The sequence below is a fragment of the Orbicella franksi genome, chromosome 6 (genome assembly GCF_964199315.1).
Source record: "Orbicella franksi chromosome 6, jaOrbFran1.1, whole genome shotgun sequence".
Classification (NCBI taxonomy): domain Eukaryota; kingdom Metazoa; phylum Cnidaria; class Anthozoa; order Scleractinia; family Merulinidae; genus Orbicella; species Orbicella franksi.
Genome location: NC_138150.1, coordinates 14,086,879 through 14,109,155, shown reverse-complemented (window position 1 = coordinate 14,109,155; position 22,277 = coordinate 14,086,879). Strand labels below are relative to the sequence as shown.

The 22,277-nt window shown below is 39.5% G+C and overlaps 2 protein-coding genes across 3 annotated transcripts in view; one reads left to right on the top strand and one right to left on the bottom strand.

The window, feature by feature from the left end:
• LOC145489640 (glutathione hydrolase-like YwrD proenzyme) overlaps positions 1–2,358 on the top strand; it is a 16,631-nt gene extending 14,273 nt beyond the window's left edge. For both annotated transcript variants that reach the window (XM_081468659.1, XM_081468660.1), the window contains exons 7-8: positions 449–619; positions 1,288–2,358. In XM_081468659.1, coding sequence (XP_081324785.1) covers positions 449–619; positions 1,288–1,599 — 483 coding nt within the window. In that variant the 3' untranslated portion in view covers positions 1,600–2,358. The remainder of the gene's footprint in view (positions 1–448; positions 620–1,287) is intronic.
• A 281-nt stretch (positions 2,359–2,639) lies between these two features.
• LOC145489622 (uncharacterized) lies at positions 2,640–20,849 on the bottom strand. Its single transcript, XM_081468630.1, has 3 exons — positions 18,933–20,849; positions 11,850–11,989; positions 2,640–10,059 (listed from the first exon to the last, which is right to left on the bottom strand). The coding sequence occupies exons 1-3, from the start codon at positions 19,402–19,404 to the stop codon at positions 5,173–5,175; spliced, it is 5,499 nt and encodes a 1,832-aa protein (XP_081324756.1). The 5' UTR covers positions 19,405–20,849; the 3' UTR covers positions 2,640–5,172.
• Between the last annotated feature and the right edge of the window lie 1,428 nt (positions 20,850–22,277).

The window sequence follows — 22,277 nt, the reverse complement described above, 5'->3', positions numbered from 1 at the left end:
TGCACAGTGATTGGCTGAATTACCCAGAATCCTTCATTTACTAATGTTGTTTGGTGATTTGCCCTTGTTCCTTATTGTTTGACCTCTACTGCATTTCGGTCCATGAACATACAAGTTGTATTTTTCTACTTCCTTATTTCTTCGTCAGATTTCTTTTTCCTAGGCAACGGTAAACAAATGAAATAAAAGGAAAATCCTGTATTCAAGAAAAACCTGTGTCAACAAAATTTTCCAGAATGATGGCTCAACCCATCTTCTCAAAGACGTACAAAATTTTTAACTCAAAGAGCACTGTACACTTAAACACTGGTCTGGAGGAAATCAGTTTTGTTTTCCCGAGAATCTCGATGTTGCCCGAGATTACGTTTTCTGGTGTTACCGCACGTTTGTTAAAAACAGCAGGCCCCCTTGTTTGTAACATACCTTTGGACAATTTCTTTTTCTACAGAATCGTGGAGCCAATTTCTCACTTCGTGCTGATCACCCAAATGTCCTAGAGCCAAGGAAGAGACCCTACCACACCATCATCCCAGGAATGGCCACTCGGGGGGATACTGGAGAGTTATATGCTTGTTTTGGTGTCATGGGAGGCTTCATGCAACCACAAGGACATGTTCAGGTTAGCCTGGCGAGTTAATCCTTGTGAGAATGCCATAAAAAGTTGAAACTTTCACTTTACCAAATGTTACGCAAAACTAGTGCATGGAGTAACTCTAAACGCCGTTCATGTACATCACCACATGCTGAGATTTCATCTACAAACACTTGAATTGAAATGACCTGTTATTTTATCCTTACACATCAAACTAGTTGCATAAAGTACTAATTGGCGCCTTCGATTTCGGCTTAATGATGTGTGTCACTAAATCAGTGTAACACTGACTTTTTGTAGAGCTCTAATCTGACTTGCGGTTAAGCAGAAACGGTAGAATTTAACAATTGCGTAAGCAACGAGCTTAAAGTAGAAAGAGTGCTAGTTTGAAGTCCTAAGAGAATAAAATGATATTTGGATTGCAAAAAAAAAACAACAACAAAGAAAACTATTTCTGTAGTTGTTAAGAGAGCTCTGCAAATTTACCTTGTTTTCCAGCATTTTCTTTGGTTTCGTGACAGATTACTGGGATGTTAGTTGGTTAGAAGCTAAAGAAAAGCTGCAGCAATTGTTATTCTTGGGTCTCGCATGCTAGTATAAGTAATCTCTTTTCCGGAAGACACCTCTTAAAAATCTGTTACTTAAGTTCTTAAGAAGAGCTTTATTTTCATTGGTTCAAATTACTTTCTGACCAGGTACTTCTCAATATGATTGATTTTGGAATGGACCCTCAAGAGGCTTTGGATGTACCTCGATTTTGTATCAGTAGTGAGGGACAAGAACTTGGGACCGTTTTCCTAGAAGAAGGCATCTCAGAAAGCGTTGTAAAAGAGCTTACGGAGCTTGGGCACAGTGTTACGTACCCTGTATCTGGACATAGTAGGAGTGTGTTTGGTCGGGGCCAAATAATCGCTCGCAAGAGTGCACCCTGCAAAACTGGACCAAATAGATCTGTTTACTGGTCTGGATCAGATCCTAGAGCAGATGGATTAGTTGTTGGATTTTGACAAATAGCAGTACTAAATCTTTACCCGAATTTAACAAAACGACCTTGCGATTGTTGTTCAGCTTACAAATACTGTGACAGACACTTAAACAACAGCAAAAACACGTGATTACATGCATAGATCTACAGCGGTTAAGTTTTCACTTTCCTATTTTTTTTGGTTTTGCTTTGCGTTTGGCATCAGCCCCAAGTATTTGCCTCGTGTTGACTGAGTTGTGATTGGTTCACTGGATTACCCGTGTCCTTTGTGATTTACCCGACTGACAACTTTAAGGTTGGTTTTTACGACACTCAGTTTAAAACTGCTCTAAGCGTAACGTAATTGGAAACTGATTGGTTCTTAGCTTGTCCTATTTTTCACTTGATTGGAGTGCGGACAGCTCAGGTGTCCAACAGAATAACAGATAGATGAATATTATTGAATACTCCTTTTTATTGCCCAGACCTTTCCAATTGAATTTAAATTATAAGTTTACTCGTAATTATACAAATCGAGTTGCCGTCACAAGGTCAGCCGAAGTAGTGTAACTACGACAGACAGTTTAAAACAATTTCAATCAATCTCAAGAGATCATCAAATATATATTTTCAAGTAAGTAATCTTTTAACTTTATGTACTTACAGTTTTTATGTAGTCTGTATTTTGATTGTTTTCTTTATTAATTAATATACATTTATGTTATTTTATTAGTGGGCTTCCTGGGAAGAGGCCTTTTAACTAAGCGGAGTTTGTCACTCTAAATAAAGAATGGCCTTATCTTACCTTATTGCATTATTATAGACAACTCCTATTCGCACTGCATAAAATATCGATATTGCATGTAAGTCAACAAACCAAATGAGTAATTTGACCTTGTCGATTGCAGCGGCCTAGAGAATATACTAAGTGTAGAGGAACCGGTACTGCCAAAAGAATGTCACCAAATCTCTTCCACCGTTTGAGGATAATGCCCAGAGTAACTTTTTGTTCTACCCACCCGCCCACCCTATAGCTTATAAATTGCACTGTAACTCTTGTGGCATTGCAGAATTTTTTCCCAATAACTTAATGAAAAACGATAATTGTTGCAGTGCGTAATAGGATACTTTTCACCGGTTTGTTTTCAACATTATAACGATAAACATGTCAAGCGTACTTTGGCAACAGTTTAAATGGTGCACCATGTCACATTTTGGTACCTGCCTCATCCTTAGTCGCCCGCGCGATAGTAAAAAATTATAATAGTTAATTATTGAGGAGGGGCGCAGGGAATCATGGGACGACAGGAAATTTCTTTCCCTCTTTTTCTTCTTCCCAGCGCTCCCTGCGCTCGCGCTCTTTACTCGCCACCAGCTCCCGCTCGCGCCTTCTTGCGCACTCCCAGTCTTCCAATCGCCCTTTGCGCTAAAGATAAGAAAACCCCGTGGAGGAGGCAGTTTTGGTACAACGAACTGAATTTTGGCGGACATTTTGCCGCCATGTATGCATCACTACAACCTAGCGCGAAAAGAGATATGTATTTTTTCACACTGTGTCGTTATAGTCCAACTTAGAACCACTTCAGTCGTCGGAACTTTCAATTTGGTACATTTTAATTTCCTATTGCGCTTGTGGCTATTATTTTACCGATATCTGAGCAACATGTTTCCACTAGTTTGTTCGAGATCGGAGAACGCAAAACATTACAAATTACGGACTTAATTCTGATTGGTTAGTATCATCACCGAGTAGAAAGTTCACCTCTGTAGCCAAAATATTACCGTCCGTTTCCTCAGAAATGAAACAAAATGTCCTTATGCCCTTCTGATGAGTCAGTTTCGTGTAAAATACGAGCCAGCCACGAAAATCGCAGTGTATTTATAAACTGGGAGACTTGGGCCCCGTCCACACGTATCCGGATATTTTTGAATCCGCAACTTTTTCTTCCGGGATACGGCTTCCGTCCACACGCATCCGGCGAATTCGGCAGCGAATCCGGATATTTTTGCTACGTGTGGAAGGGTAAATTTTTGAATCTGGGAAGAAAAAGTTGTGGATTCAAAAATATCCGGATACGTGTGGACGGGGCCTCATACATGTAACACCCTCTTCCCACCACCCCTCGACACTTTCCTCAAGTTATGATTGTGCCGAATTTCCACTGGACGGGCGTGTTTAGGATGACAGCGTATTATCCAAGGCAGTCCCACGCCATGGAATACGACGCTTGATACTTCCAATCCCTTATTATGAACCTATTTACCTACTGTAGGAACGGCGAGTAGAAACTTTATTTGTACTTAAAACCTCTCGTGACGTTTCGCATGTCCCAGTTTATCACTCATCAAAATAAATTGCAGGAAAAACTGCTTATGATATGATAAATCAATTCGGTGTTTTGTCAAGTAATGCGAGTCCTTCTTGGCTTTAGCATTTCTATTCATAATACTAGTCTTCATACTTTTTCTCCGGCATGTTATAATTTCAGCCTCTATCTCATAACGCTGGTTTTCACTAGCGCACAAGAAGAAGGCCTAAGCGGACATACGCCGCAAGGTGATGTCAAGTGTCGCCCTTTTGCTGGGAAATTGTTCTAACAAAAAGCGACAGTCATCAACATCGTACTGCGTCTATGGCCCCGTCCACAGCTACGCCGGAAGAATTTGAAAACGGAGCTTTATTTCTCCGGTTAGGCCTTCCTTCCACACTAATCCGGAGCTTTTCGAAAACGCTCTTCAAACCGGAGGAATTTGGAAACGCCGGCTTCGCGTTCTAGGGTGGACAGAAAACATTTTCAAAACGAAGCTTTTCGAAAACGATGAGGTTACGATAATCAGGATATTTGCCTGTCCGAGTCAAACACAAACCCACAATGACCGGTGATTGTTGCGTTTTTGAATTTCTGTGGCCTAATGTGGACGGAAATTCAGAGTGAAACCTCCGTTTTCAATTTCTCCGGCGTAGTGTGGACGCTGCCTATGTCGGCTCATGCTTATTTATGCTTGTGCACTTGTGAAAACCAGCCTATACTTTCGCCGTTCACCAATAATCATCATTTATTAGAGGTCGGGTACTGGGGTCTATGAGATTTAATGATTTTTTTTTTTATTCAATGCCGGCATGAAATTTAGCTCTTTGTGAATATCTGCGCTGGCTTATTAATTCTTGAACAATGTAAAACAAGTCATGAATTCGTTTCACAATTTATAATAAATAAGGCCAATAAATAGCAAGCAATGTTCTTACTTATATGTATTGATTTTACACATTTTCTCTTTCCCAAAGCACTCATATTTTTTTATGAATTTTGATTGATTTATTGAGTAACCCTGATCGTATTTGCAGCAGTTCAGGCGTACTCGCTTGCAGGTTTCGTTAACCAATCTAAAGGTACATCAGTATTACACAACGTACTCGTATATTGTATTCTAGCGTGCTACAAAAACCTATGAAAAATATTTCGACGTTTTACCGTTGATTTATTCATTAAATTTCAACTGGTCCAACTGAATTCAGTTTGACGTCTTGAGGAGTATGCTTTTCAAGTCAGAGGCTTGAAAAATAAGGTTCAGATCATAACAGGCATAAATTATGACCAGAAAGAGTATTTCCAAGTCACTTGGCGTAGGCTACCATGACAACATTGTCTCCTCTGACAAACAACTGGTTTACATGACGTTGTTTAAATATCAAACGCTTGTTGCCACCAATTAAAAGCGTCTTTGACAGTGTTTTGTTGTAGGAGCTTGTCTCAGGATCATTCATACTTATCTCTTGATCTGCAGTTTTGAGCTTATCGCCCCCAGGAGAGATTACTTCTTGTTCAGAACGTCCAAGCTTCAAGGAAGGTGGCTGATTTTGTCTGTTGTTATGCTCGCCACGTTTCATGGACGGTTTAGGCTTTTCAATTGTAGAAACATCAACTGGTAATTTTGAAGAACAACCGTTTCCTTTCTCGAGTCGCAATTTCTTAGCTTGCCTCAGGTCCGTGATGTCTACAGCCCTTGAACGTTTCTTTGTATTTCCTGCCTTATCCCTTTCAACATGTCGAGCCTGTACTTTCGCCTTAGAAGTGACATTGGAAGGCAACTTTTTAAGAACTTTTCTTGGTGTAATTCGTAGAGACGCTTTGACAGGGGTCTTAACTCGTTTCGTTTTACCTTTATCACTGTGGCGGCCATGTCTCTCTACACCATCCATTGTTTTTGTTTCACCTGTCGCTTTGGAAGAGTTTTCAGGCTTGTTTTGCACTTTACCGTCTGAGCTGAGAAGAGCTGAAGTAGTTTTCTCACCTCCTTTGTTAACTTTGTTATCGATTTTCAAGTGGGTTAGGACATATTCTTTCTTTGCTGTTGTCTCGTTATCAGAGTGAGGCCGTAGACTGCTTTCAACGCGAGACTCATTTCGGTGTTTATCTGGATCATTTAGAGAGAGCTTGGCTGTTGTGTTAATTTTCATCTTTTCTTTCTTAACACGTGAAGGTGCCTTTTGCGAGTCCAAGACTTGAAGACACACATTTGTTTTAACTTTCGGCCTCGACACAACGCGTGAATCTTTAGCGGTTTTTCTGTGTCCTCCCTTATAATCACGTGGCTTTTCTGTGTCTGAAGTGTCGAGCTTGATCATCGATTCTTTTCCCTTCACCATTGTCCTATTACGCTGATCACTGCGTGACAATCTTGTCTTTCTATTGCCTTGAGTCTCAAGACGAACTGTCGAGTCTTTAGATGTTTTGCTGGGATTAACCTGAGATGTATCGCAACGCTCGTGTATCTTCTGTCTTGAAGTTGTAGGACTCGCTTTTTTTGCCTTAACATCGTCTCCTTGCAGAGAATTGTCACACTTTCCTTTAGTTTCGTTTACAAACTTAAGGCTACTTTCTGTTGTCTCATCCCTTCGCTGGCTGCTTCCAGGTTTTGTTTCATTGGAGGCCCCAGAGCTTCGCGGTCGTGTTTCTCTTCTTTTTACTTGAGACGCTCGCTGTAGTTTAGCGCTCTTAACGTTCGCTTTATTCTCAGTTTTCGTAGAGTCGCGCACACTCTTTCCTTGAACAGGCTTTTCCACAGTGCTATTCCTCTCAACACGTTTTCCAGATGTTTCACGAAGACGACTACCTTTCGTTTCATCATTGACACCAGTACGTCTTCCTTTCAGTGACGATCTCGTCTGACGTGCTTCAATCAGCTTTGTCCGTAAATCTGTCTTTTTAAAGCAAGACAAAGAAGCTGTTCTATCACTTCTTGAATTTTCAGGTACTCTAGACCTTTCCTTGGATACCTTGTGAGGTACTTCGCTTAAAGAATGTCGCCTAGGAGTGTAGAGCTCATTTTCTTTTCTGCTGAATACACTTTTAGTTTGCGTGAGTTCACTCCTGGGAACACTTGCTCCTCCAGGCTTCTCGTGTGGTGAAGCCTCTGCATCGGACTCAGATGAAGAAAGTTCACCTTCTTCTCTTTCCTTCTTCATATGTTTTGTAGTCTCAGAAGTGTCGTCTTCATCGGAGGTAATTTCGCCTTCTTCTTTATCATCGTCTCCCTTCCTTTTTGATTCATCAATTCTGTTTGTCACTGGAACACGTGGTTTAACGTTCGTTTGTTCTTCGGTTATCACATTGTCACAGGTGAACTCTGCTTCATTCCTTTCAGAGACGTCCTTGCCCTCAGATTTCACAGAAAATTTTGTTGCCGAATGTTCCGAAGAAGAGTTAAGGCCTGTAGATCTCGAAACATCTTTCAGGTTGTTCTCACTTTCTAACAGATTTACCATGACACAAAGAGAAGTGTTCGAATCTCTTTCATTGTCGGCAGACGCAAAGGTTTCAGCACTGCCTTTATGAGGCGAATAACTCGAGCACTGAGTCTCCTGTGATTTAATGAGTTCGCCATCATCACGTTTGCCGTCTTTGTTTTGAGCAGAATATTCACGTGAAACGTCTGTTTCGCTCAGATGTGTTGCATTTTGATCGGTGTCCAATGTCCTTGTTTGTTGTTTTTCTGGCAATTCCTCCAGTTGTTCGTCGTAATGCCCAAACTCTTTACTGACGGCTTGTCGACATTCGTTTTCTTCACGATTACTCGCGGGAACGTGTGTATTGAGACTGGCCTCCTCATCCTTTGAAAGTACGTTATCTGAATTGAGCTCCAAAGCGGAGCATTGCTTATCACTTGATACTGCTCTATTCTCCCTCAATAGACTGTCCGAGTCTTCCAGGTGTTTCCCAGAAACAAAGACGGAGTGTTCTACGGTAGAACATGTAAGATGTAAACGTTTCCCCTCTTCGGACAGAACTTCATGGTTACTCAGCGATGAGTTTAAGGATATTTGTTGAGTTCCAACAACTCCATGTTCGCTCAAACCTTGGCTGATATCGGCATCATCGCTCACTCCAGTTAAAGTACTATAACTTTCTACTGCAACATCTAAAGCCATAGGAGCATCATTTGTCCCTTCATTTGGCCAGAGACGGCAGTCTTGCACATTTGAAATAAACGAGTTACTCAGTGAATCAGTTTGAAGCTCCATAGAAGACGAGGACGAGAAAGATTGAATGTGCATCTCAAATGTCTTGCTACATGTAGCTTCTACATTGGCGCAAAGCGTTGGACACGTTTCATATTGCTGGAGAATTTCTCTCACTTGATTGCCTTGTAAATTAAATGAGCTAGTTGTATCAGCCAGACCTTTATCAACCTTTGGGGAGCTTGAAAGTTCACATTCTCCTAATTTAGTACCTTCAGGTGTTACACCCTGGAATATTTCCAAAGTTTCAGTATCTTCACAATCGTTTCTTGGTCGATCGTAATTTTCATCTTGAGCTTTTAGCGGTTCAACAGTTTTCAGTTCCAAGTGAGAAACAGTTTCAATTTGAGTTGACATGTTCATTGCAGATGTGTCTTTTATTACGGATTTGGGTACATCCATACTTCCTGCTTCCGTGTCAACAGCACTCTTCATCCTTTCACTTTGTAACTGCATCATGCTAAACACGTGAAGTGCTAGATTTCCACTCGGCTCTACATCATTCACATTGCATTCACTTTTGACCTTTATATGGCTCGACCCTTCATATTTCTCCTCTTCGTCGGTTGCACACTTTATTCCAAAGCTTTTGTTGGACTTGAAAAAGACGGCTTCACCGTCAAACAAACTTGACACACCCTGAATTACATCCTCGCCGCTTAATGACGTATCACAGACTCCTTTATCAACCTCCTTTGAACATGGCACGTATTCATCATTGTTCTGAAAATGGTCATTTGGGCAACTTTCACTTTCTCCTAATTCAAAACACTCGAGTTCTGTCAAAGGCGAATCGTTGTTAGTTCCAGCAAAACGTTCATTCTGTTCATTGTGTTCTCTGCCATTTCGCAACCGCTTTTGTTGGTCCTTGTGTCTAATGTCATTATTTTCATTTACCAATCGACTGCCATCTACAGAAATAACACTGTTCTGCTTAACGTCCTTTGACAACTCGGCCGTTTTATGTTCTAATATTGTGTTAACTGCATTGTTCGTGTCAACAGATATGCAACCGTCTTCTAATACTGCGAAGTCACTTTCATGAGCATCGACAGAAAAAACAAAATGTTGTTCTTTGGTGATAGATGGAGAGACACCCAAATCCTTAGAGTTTCTAACTGCATGTATAATATCATTATTTTCACCGTCCGTTTGACGTAAGAGTGTATTTCTATTAATAGCTCCAGGCTCGTTTTTCTCTTCAAAGTCGCACTGTTGAGTTTGGGTGGTCACTTCCTCGTCCAATAAGACAACGTCGGCTACTGAAGCATTAGTCTCTCTAATACCTTTACTATGACCAGACGTACTTGTACCTATCAGATCCAAGGATTCAGCTTCCATAGTTCGAGAATCAGAATCATCCAACACTAACTCATTGTTTGCATTTGAATCTCCTGTATCTTCGTGTTGTTCAGGATTGCATTTACCGGCGGCGTTCGTTTTGTCCTCTGTGAGAGGTGAACCTTCAGCATGAACAAAAGGAAGGATTGCAGTTTGTAAAGCGACGCTAAGAGCCTTTGCTGATGGCATTGATGACTCGTCATCTCTAGTGTCCATAGAATGGTCACAAACGGAATAACCTTCAGAATTGCCTCCAAAATTGTTACAGTCCCTAAGTACAGTGCAATGTAAAAACTGTGGCGTAACATCACTAGATGGGAGGAACTCTGTGTTAAACTGGGAATCAGATTCAGAAGCAGACACTGCATGGAGTTCTTTGCTGTCGGTTTTCACATTAGCAATTCTTTCTTCATATGTTTTCTTTGATGGAGTATTTAAGACTTCATGAGACGGCACTAATAAAGAATTTTTTTTTTCAGCAATTGTGTTGTCAATGGTTTCACCTGAAGTTTTATTTTCAACTGGTGATATTGCCTTTTTCTTTTTCTTCTTCTTTTTCTTTGTTTCTAGAGACTCATCTTTTATCTCTTGTTGTTCAATTCGTTCTTCTAAAGTGTAGACTTCATCGACATCAAATAGGGCCTGTGAAAATAGAGAGACAAATTAGTTATCAAAAGTTTTGAGCAGTTCTACCAGTTATAAACTGTTGCAACATTAATTGAATAAAGGCCCAACAATATTTTTGTTGCAATTCCAACGCTTCACCCCTTCTCCCCCCCCCCCCCCCCCCTCCACTGAAATCAAGCTTTAAAGTTTACAGTTAAGCCTCTCCTTTCCAAGTTGACAAAGTGCTTGGAGATTGATGTCTACTGACATTACTTCGGGAAGAGCACATGAAGAAGGCATTGACTTCCAAACAGAAGGATGTAAAATTAGCCATCGTGTTTCACGTTCTTCAAAATTCTTAGAAAATATTCATTTCACGTTATTCTCAGTTTGCAGAAGACGCCTAACAAATGTATATTTAGTCATTGTCCTGCTTGAAATCATGGGTGTACGGGCACCTTCGGACTTGAGGGTTGCAGGGGGGGATGACCTTCTTGCATGAAAAAAAAAACTGCACAATGCCCTAATGGGTGAGTGTTGAAATCGGGATACCATTACGCAACCCGATTGCAACAAAACAAAAACATTCACAAAAATGGTTATTTTGAATCCTCGCAAACTCTATGACCTCGATCGACAGCCTAGTAAAATCAGAAAGATAAAAGAAAAAGTTAATTTCTTCCTCGTACGAAAAGCTCAAGAAAACTTTTAAAACAGCTCTTTGTGAATCCATTTAAAACGGCTCTTTTCAGAGCCACCACAAAAATAAAAGTCTTGGTCTTCGTTTGCTTTGATTCCCCCCACTCCCAGACTGTTCACCTATGCTTGCTGTCACTGCTGTCCTGGTCTGTAAATTTTTTTGCGGCAAAATTTGTCATTCCCGAAATGATGTCAAGATCATATTAGAACTTACGCTCTGTTCTGTTGAGACACTCAGTCAACTTGGATGGTGTGGCTCAAGCGGAAACTTTAAAGTTTATTTCTAAGAAAGCTGATTTCAGAGGAAAATCTAATCTTTACAAAAACACCAAAACTGTAAGAACTCTGCAGGCGATATAGACACTTAGAACTGTTGAAAAACACCAAGAATTTATGTACTAGGACACCTTACAATAATAAAGTTGTTCTAAATCACACTGTAATTATTGTCAACACTCAAAAATTCAGCTTGTGTAAGATGAACATGTACCAAAAGATGATTATTTTAAAATCTATCGCAATGAAAATTCTCAATCGTGATTGGTTCTCTACATGCCTGTTTGTCGCGTAATTCACGCGTGATCACGTGGGTGTCCAATTACACGTATCCAACTACAACATTTTTTAATTGGATAACTACACCAATTGCATGTCCGTTAACTGCACTTTAATGGATTCCTTCTTAGAGTTTCCTGCTAGAAAGTTTTTAAAATTTATGGACAGTGCTACTGACTTTTTTGCTCAGAAGTTCTAAAAACACATCTTTTTTAATCTCGAAATTTTTCATGGATCCAATTAATTAGTAATTGGGCCTCGCGTTGGACAATTCCTAAGGTAATTGTGCTCGCAAATTCAAATCTGTGTCACGCTGCACCCACTTCCAATTTTGAAATTACTCATACAATTTCTCCCTGAATTGTTCTTCTCTCAGTCCAATTACTATTACAAATCACAAAAACTTTTTTTCAAAACTGTGTGAATTAGTGCTTACATGTAAGTGTACATGTGAGACTTCAAAATTAGACTAATAATAATAATAAAAAAGCAATAAATAACAAATGTTTGACAAGTAATTCCTATTGAAAACAGCAGTTGTACAACTTGATTACTCTACTTATTATACTGACCAGATTCATGTGCTTGTCAAAGGCAACAAGGTATCCAGCCAAGACGCTGCGCAGTCCTTTGTATCTTCTAGTCCATACCTTTACTCTCTGTCTCTCAGTGAGACAGGTGTAAAGGATACTGAATGGTCCTTCCGCAAGAGCTATGGAAAACAAATAAATAAAACGGAGGCAACTGAGTTCATCTCAAGCTGAAATGAATAAATAAATTTTGACCTTTTTATAACAAATTCAAGAAAATAGGTTATGAAAATTAAGCAGCTAATCATTTCATGAATATCTTGAATAAAAGCTTAATTCTACTATGGACACTTACAGTAAATGATTATGTGAAAACAGTAAGAGTTAAGAAGGCCAGTCAGGATGAAAAGGATAGAGAAGAGAGAGAAAAAAACATATCCTTGCATGTACAGGCAGTTATAATAAAGAAAAGCCATTTAACGATAATTGCTTATAAGTGCAGGTGCTGAACTCCAGTTTCTGTTGCATGACAGAGCTAGGAGTGTTGCCAATCCTCAACTATTGCCATTAATCTTTATTTTGAAGAGAAATATGATCTCTCTTGGGACTGGCATTTAAAATAATAATTTTCCCAGTAATAAGGTAAAAATGTAAAAATACCACTGAATATGGTGATGGATCTCAGAAACCTGTGATGGACTAGATATATGTACATCTTCATGTTAAATCTTAGCAAAGGGAAGTGACAATACTCCACACTTCTTGCAGCTTCCTTCATGAAAATGCAACTTAAGAGGTACAGTGTGTAACATAGAACATGTGCACATGTAAGTGGCTGGTGTGAAGATTTGAAGTGGAAGACCCTCAAAATCATTATCAGCACCTAATGGGGGTAAACCTTGCTATCAGTGTCGTGTACAGTCCACCCAAAACCCTCCCTCAACATGGAAAAGATGCATGGTAAAGGTGAAACTGCAAAAATTGTGATGATAATGTGTACTGGTCCAGTTTAGGCAACCGAACCTACACCACAGGTAACTTAAATTTGTAAGTCACAAAAAGTAAATGGCCCTTATAGGCTGGAGCTTTAAACATGTGGTAGCAGTGATATAATGTATTTTATACCATGCCAAAGAAATACAGCCAATCAAAATACAGGGATGCCATTGTATATCTGACAGTATTACACCCAACCTTTGCATCATGCACTTTGCGTATGTCGCAGATTGTGTTCGTGACTGTCTTGACATTACTAAATAACTTCCTTTCAGTCTAATCCCTATAATTTTAAGTAGCCACCCTCAGGGAAATGGGAGGTGACCACTTAATAGGGGTTGGCTGCTTAATGCAGGTTGGTCAGGAATTAGCCCGAACCTTGGTAGAAACATCAATAAAGGCTTCTGACTACTGCTGCACATAATAAAGCCTATCACTCTTTTCCTGATGGACTTGTCACAAAGTTTTTTTGCTAATTACTTAGAAACATGTTAAGACAATCATAAGAAACCTCTGTTTCAATGTTTTTATTGGTTGTGAGGCTTCCTATTTGAGCCTTCTATTTGTCACGCCTTTTCCAAACAAAGCCAAACTATGTGTATTAAATTTGGGATAACTGCTTAATAGGGGTAGGGACAGTAGAAAACCATCATTGAGACAACCAAAAGTACTGTTGAACCAAGGTTTGTAGTTTGGCAAGATGCAGTCATGTCAAAATAACCATGGCAAGACTTACCATGAGTCTGATGTGCTGGCAAAGCATACCGAAAAAGCTATGATTGGTAAGTATCAACAGTACTAAAATTTGACCATAAATCTGGTCATATTAATTTAGTGACTCACAGAATATCAGTACAGTAAACATGGCATTTAATAGGCCCTTTGTAGCTGGGGTCACGTGACCAAATTTTTCCTAGAAAATTTTTATATTATGGGCTATAACTTAAGGAATGGCAGAAATGAAAAGAGCACATCGAAAATACCAAAATGGCCAAGTTTGAGGCCCCTGGAATTAAAGAATAAGTTTATGCGACAGTTTGAATTTTCAGAAAATTTCAAGGATTTGTATGGAAAATGTTGCTGGAGAGCAAGACCTTGCTCTCCAACAACTTTTTCCATACAAATCTTCTTATTCTTTTAAAAATTAAGACCCTCATAAAATCTCATTCTTTAATGATGGGGGTGTCAAACTTGGCCATTTTGATATTTTTTAATGTGCTTTTTCCATTTCTGGCATTCATTAAGTTATAGCCCATAATTTTATGAAAAATAGGTCACGTGATGGCTTAGCTGCAAAGGGCCTATTGATCAATTGCAAATTTGGGTGTGGTAATCTCCAATATGGGTAAGGGAGGACATGGGATTGACCCGGATTAAAAAAAACTACACTTGATTTGGGAATTCGCCTTTATCGCACAGCAGCCATCTTGGATTGACGTCATGTACTTTTGACACCAATACGAGGCCACGCGTGTAAAGTCAACTTCCGGCGATCGAGGAGACAAGGCAATCATCTGCAATCATGCCCAACGGAGATCACTGTTGCGTGCCGTAATGTAAAAATAATCGCGCTAAAAATATTCCAAATCATACCTTTCACCAATTTCCCAGTGATGAAGCCATTCGAAAGCAGTGGGTTGTCAAAATACGGCAAGACGTGGGCAAAAGTGTCCAGGTAAGTTGGTTAGGTTATCGATGTCATTGTTGCGCACATGTATTTACATTAATTATTATGATCTGGTCCATCTACAGATAACAAACAGCACAAGAGTATGTTCTGTACACTTTAAGGAAGCGGATTTTCAGACAACTTTAACAGGGAAGCGTGTTCTGGAGAAGCATGCAGTTCCGAGTATTTTTTGCTGGTCAAGATCACCCAGAAAAAGAAAATCTCCGACAAAGCGAGAACCACCGCGTGCACGGGTGCGATTGTTTGATGTAAGCGTGCCATCGTCCCCTGTCACTGTGACAGGTACATATTGTTGTCGATATTTCTTTAAACATTCCTTGGTTAAAATCGTAAAATAATCAGAAGTATTTTTATGTTTTTCATTTTAATCCATTGCATCAACTTTCGGCCAAGCTTCTGGTGAGGAAAGTTCTGTGGAGGTCCAACCGGAACTGTCATCCTCTCCTGTTGTTGTAGACTTCCCGGAGCCAATATACACTGTCACTGTCACAGGTAAATATTGTTGTCGGTATGTCCACCAGATTGCAGTACCAAAACTCTGAAGAAATCGAAGTACTCGCTGACTCAGCCATGATGTTTCAACACGCGTGGCCTCGCTTTCATGCCAAAAAGGGTGACGTTGCATCCAACATGGCGGACTGTGATTAAGGCGAATATCATTGAATAAACTGTTATTTTAACAAATTGGGTCAAGTATTTTTGGGGTGTCTTCAAAACAAAGACCGAAGACCTAAGACTTGTTTTTTAACAGGCCTATCAAACCGCAGAGAGTCAAACTGGGTTAAAGCTTTTCCTCAGACACCAACTGACGCGAAATCAACGGGGTCTTCGTTTTGTAGATAAGGCAGACTCAAACTATAAAATGAATACCCTTGCTTAAACACTTTGTTAGTTGTTTGTTTGATGGGTTCTTGAATCCCCTCAACCATAAAAGCGACAGTTGTTATCGGCTAAGATTCACGATTAATTTGCACGTACATGCTCACCATTGTTAAAAGCTAACCACCAAGCAAAATCGCTAGCTAGTTGCCAACTTTAACATGATGAAAATCGCATCATTTTTATTTACCTATTTGCTTAACACCCGTACACTACCTATAGCAAACATTTACTGGGTAATCTATTACCTCTTTAAGCAATAGGCATTAGTTCATTGTTTTTGAGCTTTTCCGTTGTTACCGGTCTTGTAAATTGACTTTGAAAGCAACTGACTACAATTTTTGCTCTTGATTGCATTTGAGCATGCCATGCGTATGCAAGTCTCTTTGACTCTGAGTTCAGCCCCCACATAATGCAAGCATATTTGAGAGTTTAGTTACGTGGTATCTCTAAGATGGAGGGAGAGATGTCGTTATCTGGATGCTGTGTGTGTTGTCCAGATGCGTCATCTACATGTAGAAGCTGTGCTTCATTTTAACACCTTCAGATGATGATGCTCAAAGGGAGTTACTTTTTTGTAAAGGAAGTTTTGATCCGTGCTGTTGCCATGACTGCATGATTACAAAATTATGATCCTTTAATACTGGCCTAGTGTTGACATGTGATTGAATTACTTCCTCCTGCAGGTACTGGACGATAACCATGTATATCGAGTTTGCAGTCATTTTGCTGAGTTTGTGGTTAACACGTAGAGATGTTTTCAAGCCAGTGTCTGAGGCACAACCATTAAAATGTAGAGAAATTGCATTTTAATCTTCACATTTCATTGGCTTTACATTTTTACGTTATAGGCACTAGCTTTGTTCCTGTTGTCGAATATCAATTGAATTATTTAATACACACCATGAAATGAAATGAAAGGAAATGAAATTGATCTCTATAATTATATACTGCATAGTTTTTTGATTTCTTTGATTATCTTTGAATTTGTCTCTTTAATCTGAATCTGTTCTCGTTAAAATTTACGTTTCATAAATCATACACACCCAAAATAGACTAGGTCATGCCCTATTTTGACAAACAGGCATGTCTGCATATCAATTCAAATGTATAAAAAGGGATAGAAATGGAGTCAGTCACTACCGCTAATTGTTTCATTTAATTCCTGTCCAACTTGGTCTTTGGTAATGTTATTCAACTATAAATACTAGTAGTAATCAGAGATTATGAAAGTACGTTTGAAGCTCTCACTTTAATATATATACCGTAAATAAATGATTTCACTAGCTGACTTTCAGCCTTTGTCTATTGGTAAAATCAACATTTTTCAGCAGCAACCGAGGTTTTACAGTCAGATATGCATAGTGTCAAAGTCCATGCTAGTGAAGAGGTCACGATTTGTTCATACATTGCGTGATGCTGCCAGTTTCTGTAGACTCTCAAGTTTCATAGAATATTTAAATTATTCTAAGCTAGCATTTGCAATCGCGTGGTCGTTTACCGTAAACAAACTCCGTGCGACTAATTCGAGTATTTCCCCTGATGAATAAAGTAGTCTTAAGGATCTTGCCTTCAGAGTACTTTTCCACCGATTCCAAACAATAAAATTTCGACTGGATAAAGACTGAGCTATCTGTCGCAACTGGAACTAATCAACAAATGCAATCAAAATGTAGCTGTTCCCATGTTTATCATCCGAAAGCCAAGTCGTGCTAATTAACAAGGAAAATTCCCTCAGATTTCGATAAATGCTACAGTCGAAACATTAAAAATTCGCGAAAATCTAACACTGAGAGCACATAATAGCGAGGCGTAGGGCGACTGAATGAAAAGAAGTCAAAGAAAGATCCATTGGAAAGACGAGCTCACGTGGCCTGCTCACATACTCACATGTTCACCACGTCTTATCACATGTCTTAGCATTAAACGGTACCAGTTTACTGGCCGTGACATGCCCCTGCAAAAATCAAGCGGGGTGGCCATTTTGGTATCCTTACAGGAATGTGGGTTTTTCAGCCTATAACCGTGCACAGGGAGACCAACTCTGAAAAGCCACAGGTCAAAATTAGGTTTGCGTTCCACTTCGTCGAACGCAATAAAGATTAACAGTTTGTAAACTCTATTGGGAATCACAGAAGTTTTTTCTGTTTGTACGTTTTTCCTACAATTGCAAATAAAACACTATTTGATTTTCTTTATTTAAATGAGGGTCTTCCTTTTGAAGTTCAAGGCATCCTATGGTTTTGCGTCCATTGGTTTCTGTCAAAAAGAGTTTAAATGAAGGTCTTTACTTCATAGTTTGAGCCCGCCTTATCTACAAAATGAAGACCCCATTGATTTCACGTCAGTTGACATCTAACAAAGCGTTTAAGCGAGGGTCTTCATTCTATAGTTCGAGCCAGCCCTTTCTACAAAACAAAGACTGCATTGATTTCACATCTGTTGACATCTAACAAAGTGTTTAAGCGAGGGTCTTCATTTTATAGTTCCAGCTGGCCTTATCTACAAAACAAAGACCACATTGACTTCGCGTTAGTTGACATCTAACAAAATATTTACTGTAAGGGTCTTCGTTTTATGGTTTGAGCAGGCCCTTTCTACAAAACGAAGACAGTATTGATTTTGCATCTGTTGACATCTAACAAAGCGTTTAAGCGAGGGTCTTCATTTTATAGTTCGAGCCAGACATAATATCTTCAACACAAAGACCCCATTAATTTTGTGTCAGTTGACATCTAACAAAGCGTTTAAGCATCTTTGTTTTATAGTTCGAGCCGGCCTTTTCTAAAAAACAAAGACCACATTGATTTTGCGTCTGTTGACATCTAACAAAGTGTTTAAGCGAGGGTCTTCATTTTATAGTTTGAGCAGCCCTTTCTACAAAATGAAGAACCCACTGATTTTGCGTCTGTTGACATCTAACAAGGTGTTTAAGCAAAGGTCTTTGTTTTATAGTTCGAGCCAGCCCTTTCTACAAAATGAAGATCGATTGATTTTGCGTCTGTTGACATCTAACAAAGCGTTTAAGCGAGGGTATTCATTTTATAGTTTGAGCACCCTTTTCTACAAAACAAAGACCCCATTGATTTTGCGTCTGTTGACTTCTAACAAAACGTTAAAACAAGGGTCTGCACTTTAAAGTTCAAAGTGACAGTATGATTCCAATTTCATGTCAATTGGCGTCTGACAAAGATTTTGAGGGAGGGTCTTCGTCTTATATATCCAGGTGGCCCTTTCCACAAAACGGAGACCCCATTGATTTTGTGTCAGTTGACATCATCAGGGTCTTCATTCTATTGTTCGATTCAGCCTTATCTACAAAACAAAGACCCCGTTGATTTTGCATCAGTTGGTGTCTGAGGAAAAGCTTTGACCCGGTTTAACTGTCTCTGGTTTGATAGGCCTGTTAAAAAACAAGTCTTCGATTTTCGCTCTTGGGTCTTAGATCTTAGGTCTTCGTTTTGTAGAGACCCAGTATTTTTTACCCTTACTATAGCTTCACTAAGAAATCAAGAAACAAATATTTAGAGCAAGCACGTTTTAGTACTGACGGCTCTTACCATCCATCCTCTGTATCACATCCATCCGTTTCTTTCTTTTCTGTTCTGCTTTGAAGGCTTCCTCGGCCAAAATAAATTCCTGTAGTTTTGTGTCATCCATTCTGACATCACTCTTTTTCTCCAATTTTGTGTCCTCTGTGTTACCCGTTTTAGACTCGGCGATAGCTCTGAGCCTTTCTTGCAAATCCTCTTTCTGAACTGGTTTATATTCTGGTTTTAGGTTCTTTGTTCTGGAGACAGAATGTCGTGATGAGTCCGCAGTGCTTCCGGGCTTCACGACTTCAGTGGACCTCGTCTTACCCTCCTTGATTGCAAGTGCATATTCTGCGACGTTATTGAAAATCTGAATGTTGGGTACAGGTGGCTGAAGGCCTGTGACGTAAAGAGCCTTTAATGGGTCGAACGTTAGAGATAAAAAATCCAATGTTTCGTCCATCTCCCGGTCCATCGTCTTTGAAGTTCTGACCGCCATCTTGGAAGCCGATTAGTTTTCAGTCTTTGCGCAACATTTACCCTCGTTTCCAGTGTTGCGCGTCCAAGCGTGCGGCTCTGTCGCAGCAGCGAAGTGGGACAGCTCAAACTCGTCGTATAGTACATCTTTAACTAGGGTGCGTGTGTCGCTCATGTTTTTTTCACTTTGCTCTTGCGTTATGAAGCAACTTCACCAGGCAGTTTTGTAATTTATAACAATTCTGATCTGGGTGTCAGGAGGCACGCCGGGTCTTATCTGTTAGTTTGCGCGCTGCAGTTCGGAGATGTCCAGCGGAGATCAGCATACTCATCGCCCTTGTGCTGTGTTCTTAACAAGACATTCAGCACGTGACTGAGTCTATATCAACACAGGGAGCTATGGTATCAATCTGGAGGATTCTCTGGCAATAACATTGCATGTTTATGAAATATAGTTGTTTACAATAAACAAAAGAAAACAGCAAAAATTTTATTTTTATATTATATATATATACTTGTCTGGTGTTTGTTTCTCGGGCTGGTGGTGTGGATGTAGTCGATTTTACCCCTCCTGAGAAAACTTTTTTGTCCGCTTTAAAACTTGTCAATATTAACATGTGTCGCGACAAAAGAAAAATTGTTATGTTGATAAATAATTCATATTCAGACAGCTATCTTTGTTTAGCCAGCCATGGGTTGCTTATCCTTCCGCTGGATAAAACGTATTACCTTATCTCTTGTTTTATTTGGTTTGGCAGTTGCTATCGTCTTTTTATTATTTCCTGGGGAGCACGAGAGGTATCCCATTCGGAAAGATTTAAACAACACTGTTGATCAAGGATGGAGAAATTCAAGATATTAGTGTGTTTTCGGGAATATTGGACAAGGACGATTAAGTCAATTGCAATCAGTGCCATTCGGTCGGTCAGTGATCCACGGATACAGCCGAGTTCCTTAGACAAAAATCGCTTTAAAATGGAAACAAGCGACAACTACAGGTCAACAAGCGCCACAGAATTTGAAACGAGGTCTGTCTGCGACACCTACACGCTTCGTTGCCGCCATTCCGCTGATATGTGCATTTAAAGAAAGTGATAAACGCCGTAAACTCAGTAAACTGACCTTTAGTTTAAAACAGATGATACTATGGTCGCATTCTCACAATTGACCAAGCAGACGGAATTATATAATTATCGAAAAGAAATCGTTAAGGTCTAAATAAGCGAAAATTAATTTATATTCACAAATTAAACAAACTTGCGAAACTTGATATATATGTAAATCCGGCTGTTATTGTTTCGACGCATGGATGAACATCTAAATGAAAAACTGAAATTGCAATTATTTTGTCATAAATATCAGTACCCGTTTTACAAGTATTAAAGCATGTAATGGATTGTAGCTTGAATAAAAAGTCCACCTAAGAGTAAGGGGCATGTTTTATTTTATTGCCTAGCCTCTGCAACATGCAATAACTTCTTAAGAGTAATTGCCACTAAAAATCAAAGAAATCGTGGCCACGGTCGAAAAATCGATTTCGCTCATAATTTGCCAGTTTGAAGGCCTAGGTAAGTAACTGAAGGAAATCAAGTTAGTTTTTTGAAATGTCCAATATAACGGCAGAAATTCACGAAAAACGGTTATCGCACCGAAAGTTCAGATTTCACTCCGCGATAATCCGAGATTTTACACTTTTCAGCTTCTTGCTACACAGTCGTTTACATCGCTGTGAAACGTTCTCAACTTTAAATGTATACATTGATTCTTCCTTAATCAAGAGATAGTGATAATTTTTATTTCTTGTGTTTTCTGGCCGAACTGAGCCCCGGTTAAGTAGACATACTTTTCTAATTAAAACAAAACTCAAAAGGTATACAAATTCAGTAAGGAAAAACGCTGACCGGTAGTGCTTCAAATTGTCTGATATTCTAGCAAAAGACAGTTCAGTCGATGAATTTTAGGCTTACGGAATCATTTTTGTGGGATCTACCAGCAATTTTGCATGAACGCCGATCAAAAATCGAGAAAATTGCAATTCAGCCCCTTTGAAATTTGCAATGTAACGCAACACGCTAAAATAGGTAAAAATCTTTTGTTGGCTTGAGACAAGACAATCAAAGCCTGTTAATGTCTTTAACGTTTGAAACACTTTAGAAATAGTATTTAACTTAGAAATTGCCTGTAATAGCGAAAAAACAAGAGTAGAACCAAACTTAATCACTCCCTAACTCTCCCTGTTTTGCGTCACGCATGATACACTTGGCCGATGCTACAATCTTGGAAATGACAATCTGTGGCGAAGGTCAAGTAATTTATGTAGTTTCGGGATAAGTGACGGAGTGTTTGAAGCGTTCAAAGTATTTCCCCACCAGTTGCTCTTAGATTCCTTTTGCGCTTAGATAACTCCTCCCAGAAGCAATTCAAATCTGCAGGAGCAAGGATATTCGGGACGGCTAAAACGCACTGTTCAGCTTTCTCAAATAACAACGCGTACTAGAGCTTTACACTGCAGTCCACGGTGCTTCCATGCAGCGAGTACGTGATGGACTTGGCAGATGCGTCAAATCTGTAGAAGATGATGGAGCTTTCTCCAGAACTCAACCTTCAATCGCTTTTTCAAATTATGCGATATTCAGGTATCAGTTTGCTTTCCTTTGAAGCTTCGTCCAGTACAAAAGCCTACCTTTGCATTCAGCTCATTGATCGGGGTGGAAAAAGAGACGTCAGTATCAATTTCATGATCAACTTGCAGGGCGAGAAAGGAAGCGAAAAGAGTTGAATTGCATTGATAACGCTGGGGTGGGGATGAGAAAAAACTCCTGATAAAAATTGCCTTGTTTACAAACCAAATTTGTGACGCCATGGTTGGTTTTCATTGCTATTTAGCACTCAGCT

What these genes read in the sequence shown, in the direction of transcription:
- LOC145489622 (XM_081468630.1), bottom strand. Translation starts at nt 19,404, where the DNA reads ATGGCGGTCAGAACTTCAAAGACGATGGACCGGGAGATGGACGAAACA. An exon ending in TGTGATACAGAGGATGGATG is followed by an intron (nt 11,990 to 18,932) that starts GTAAGAGCCGTC and finishes TGTTTTCCATAG; the next exon opens with CTCTTGCGGAAGGACCATTC. An exon ending in TTGACAAGCACATGAATCTG is followed by an intron (nt 10,060 to 11,849) that starts GTCAGTATAATA and finishes CTATTTTCACAG; the next exon opens with GCCCTATTTGATGTCGATGA.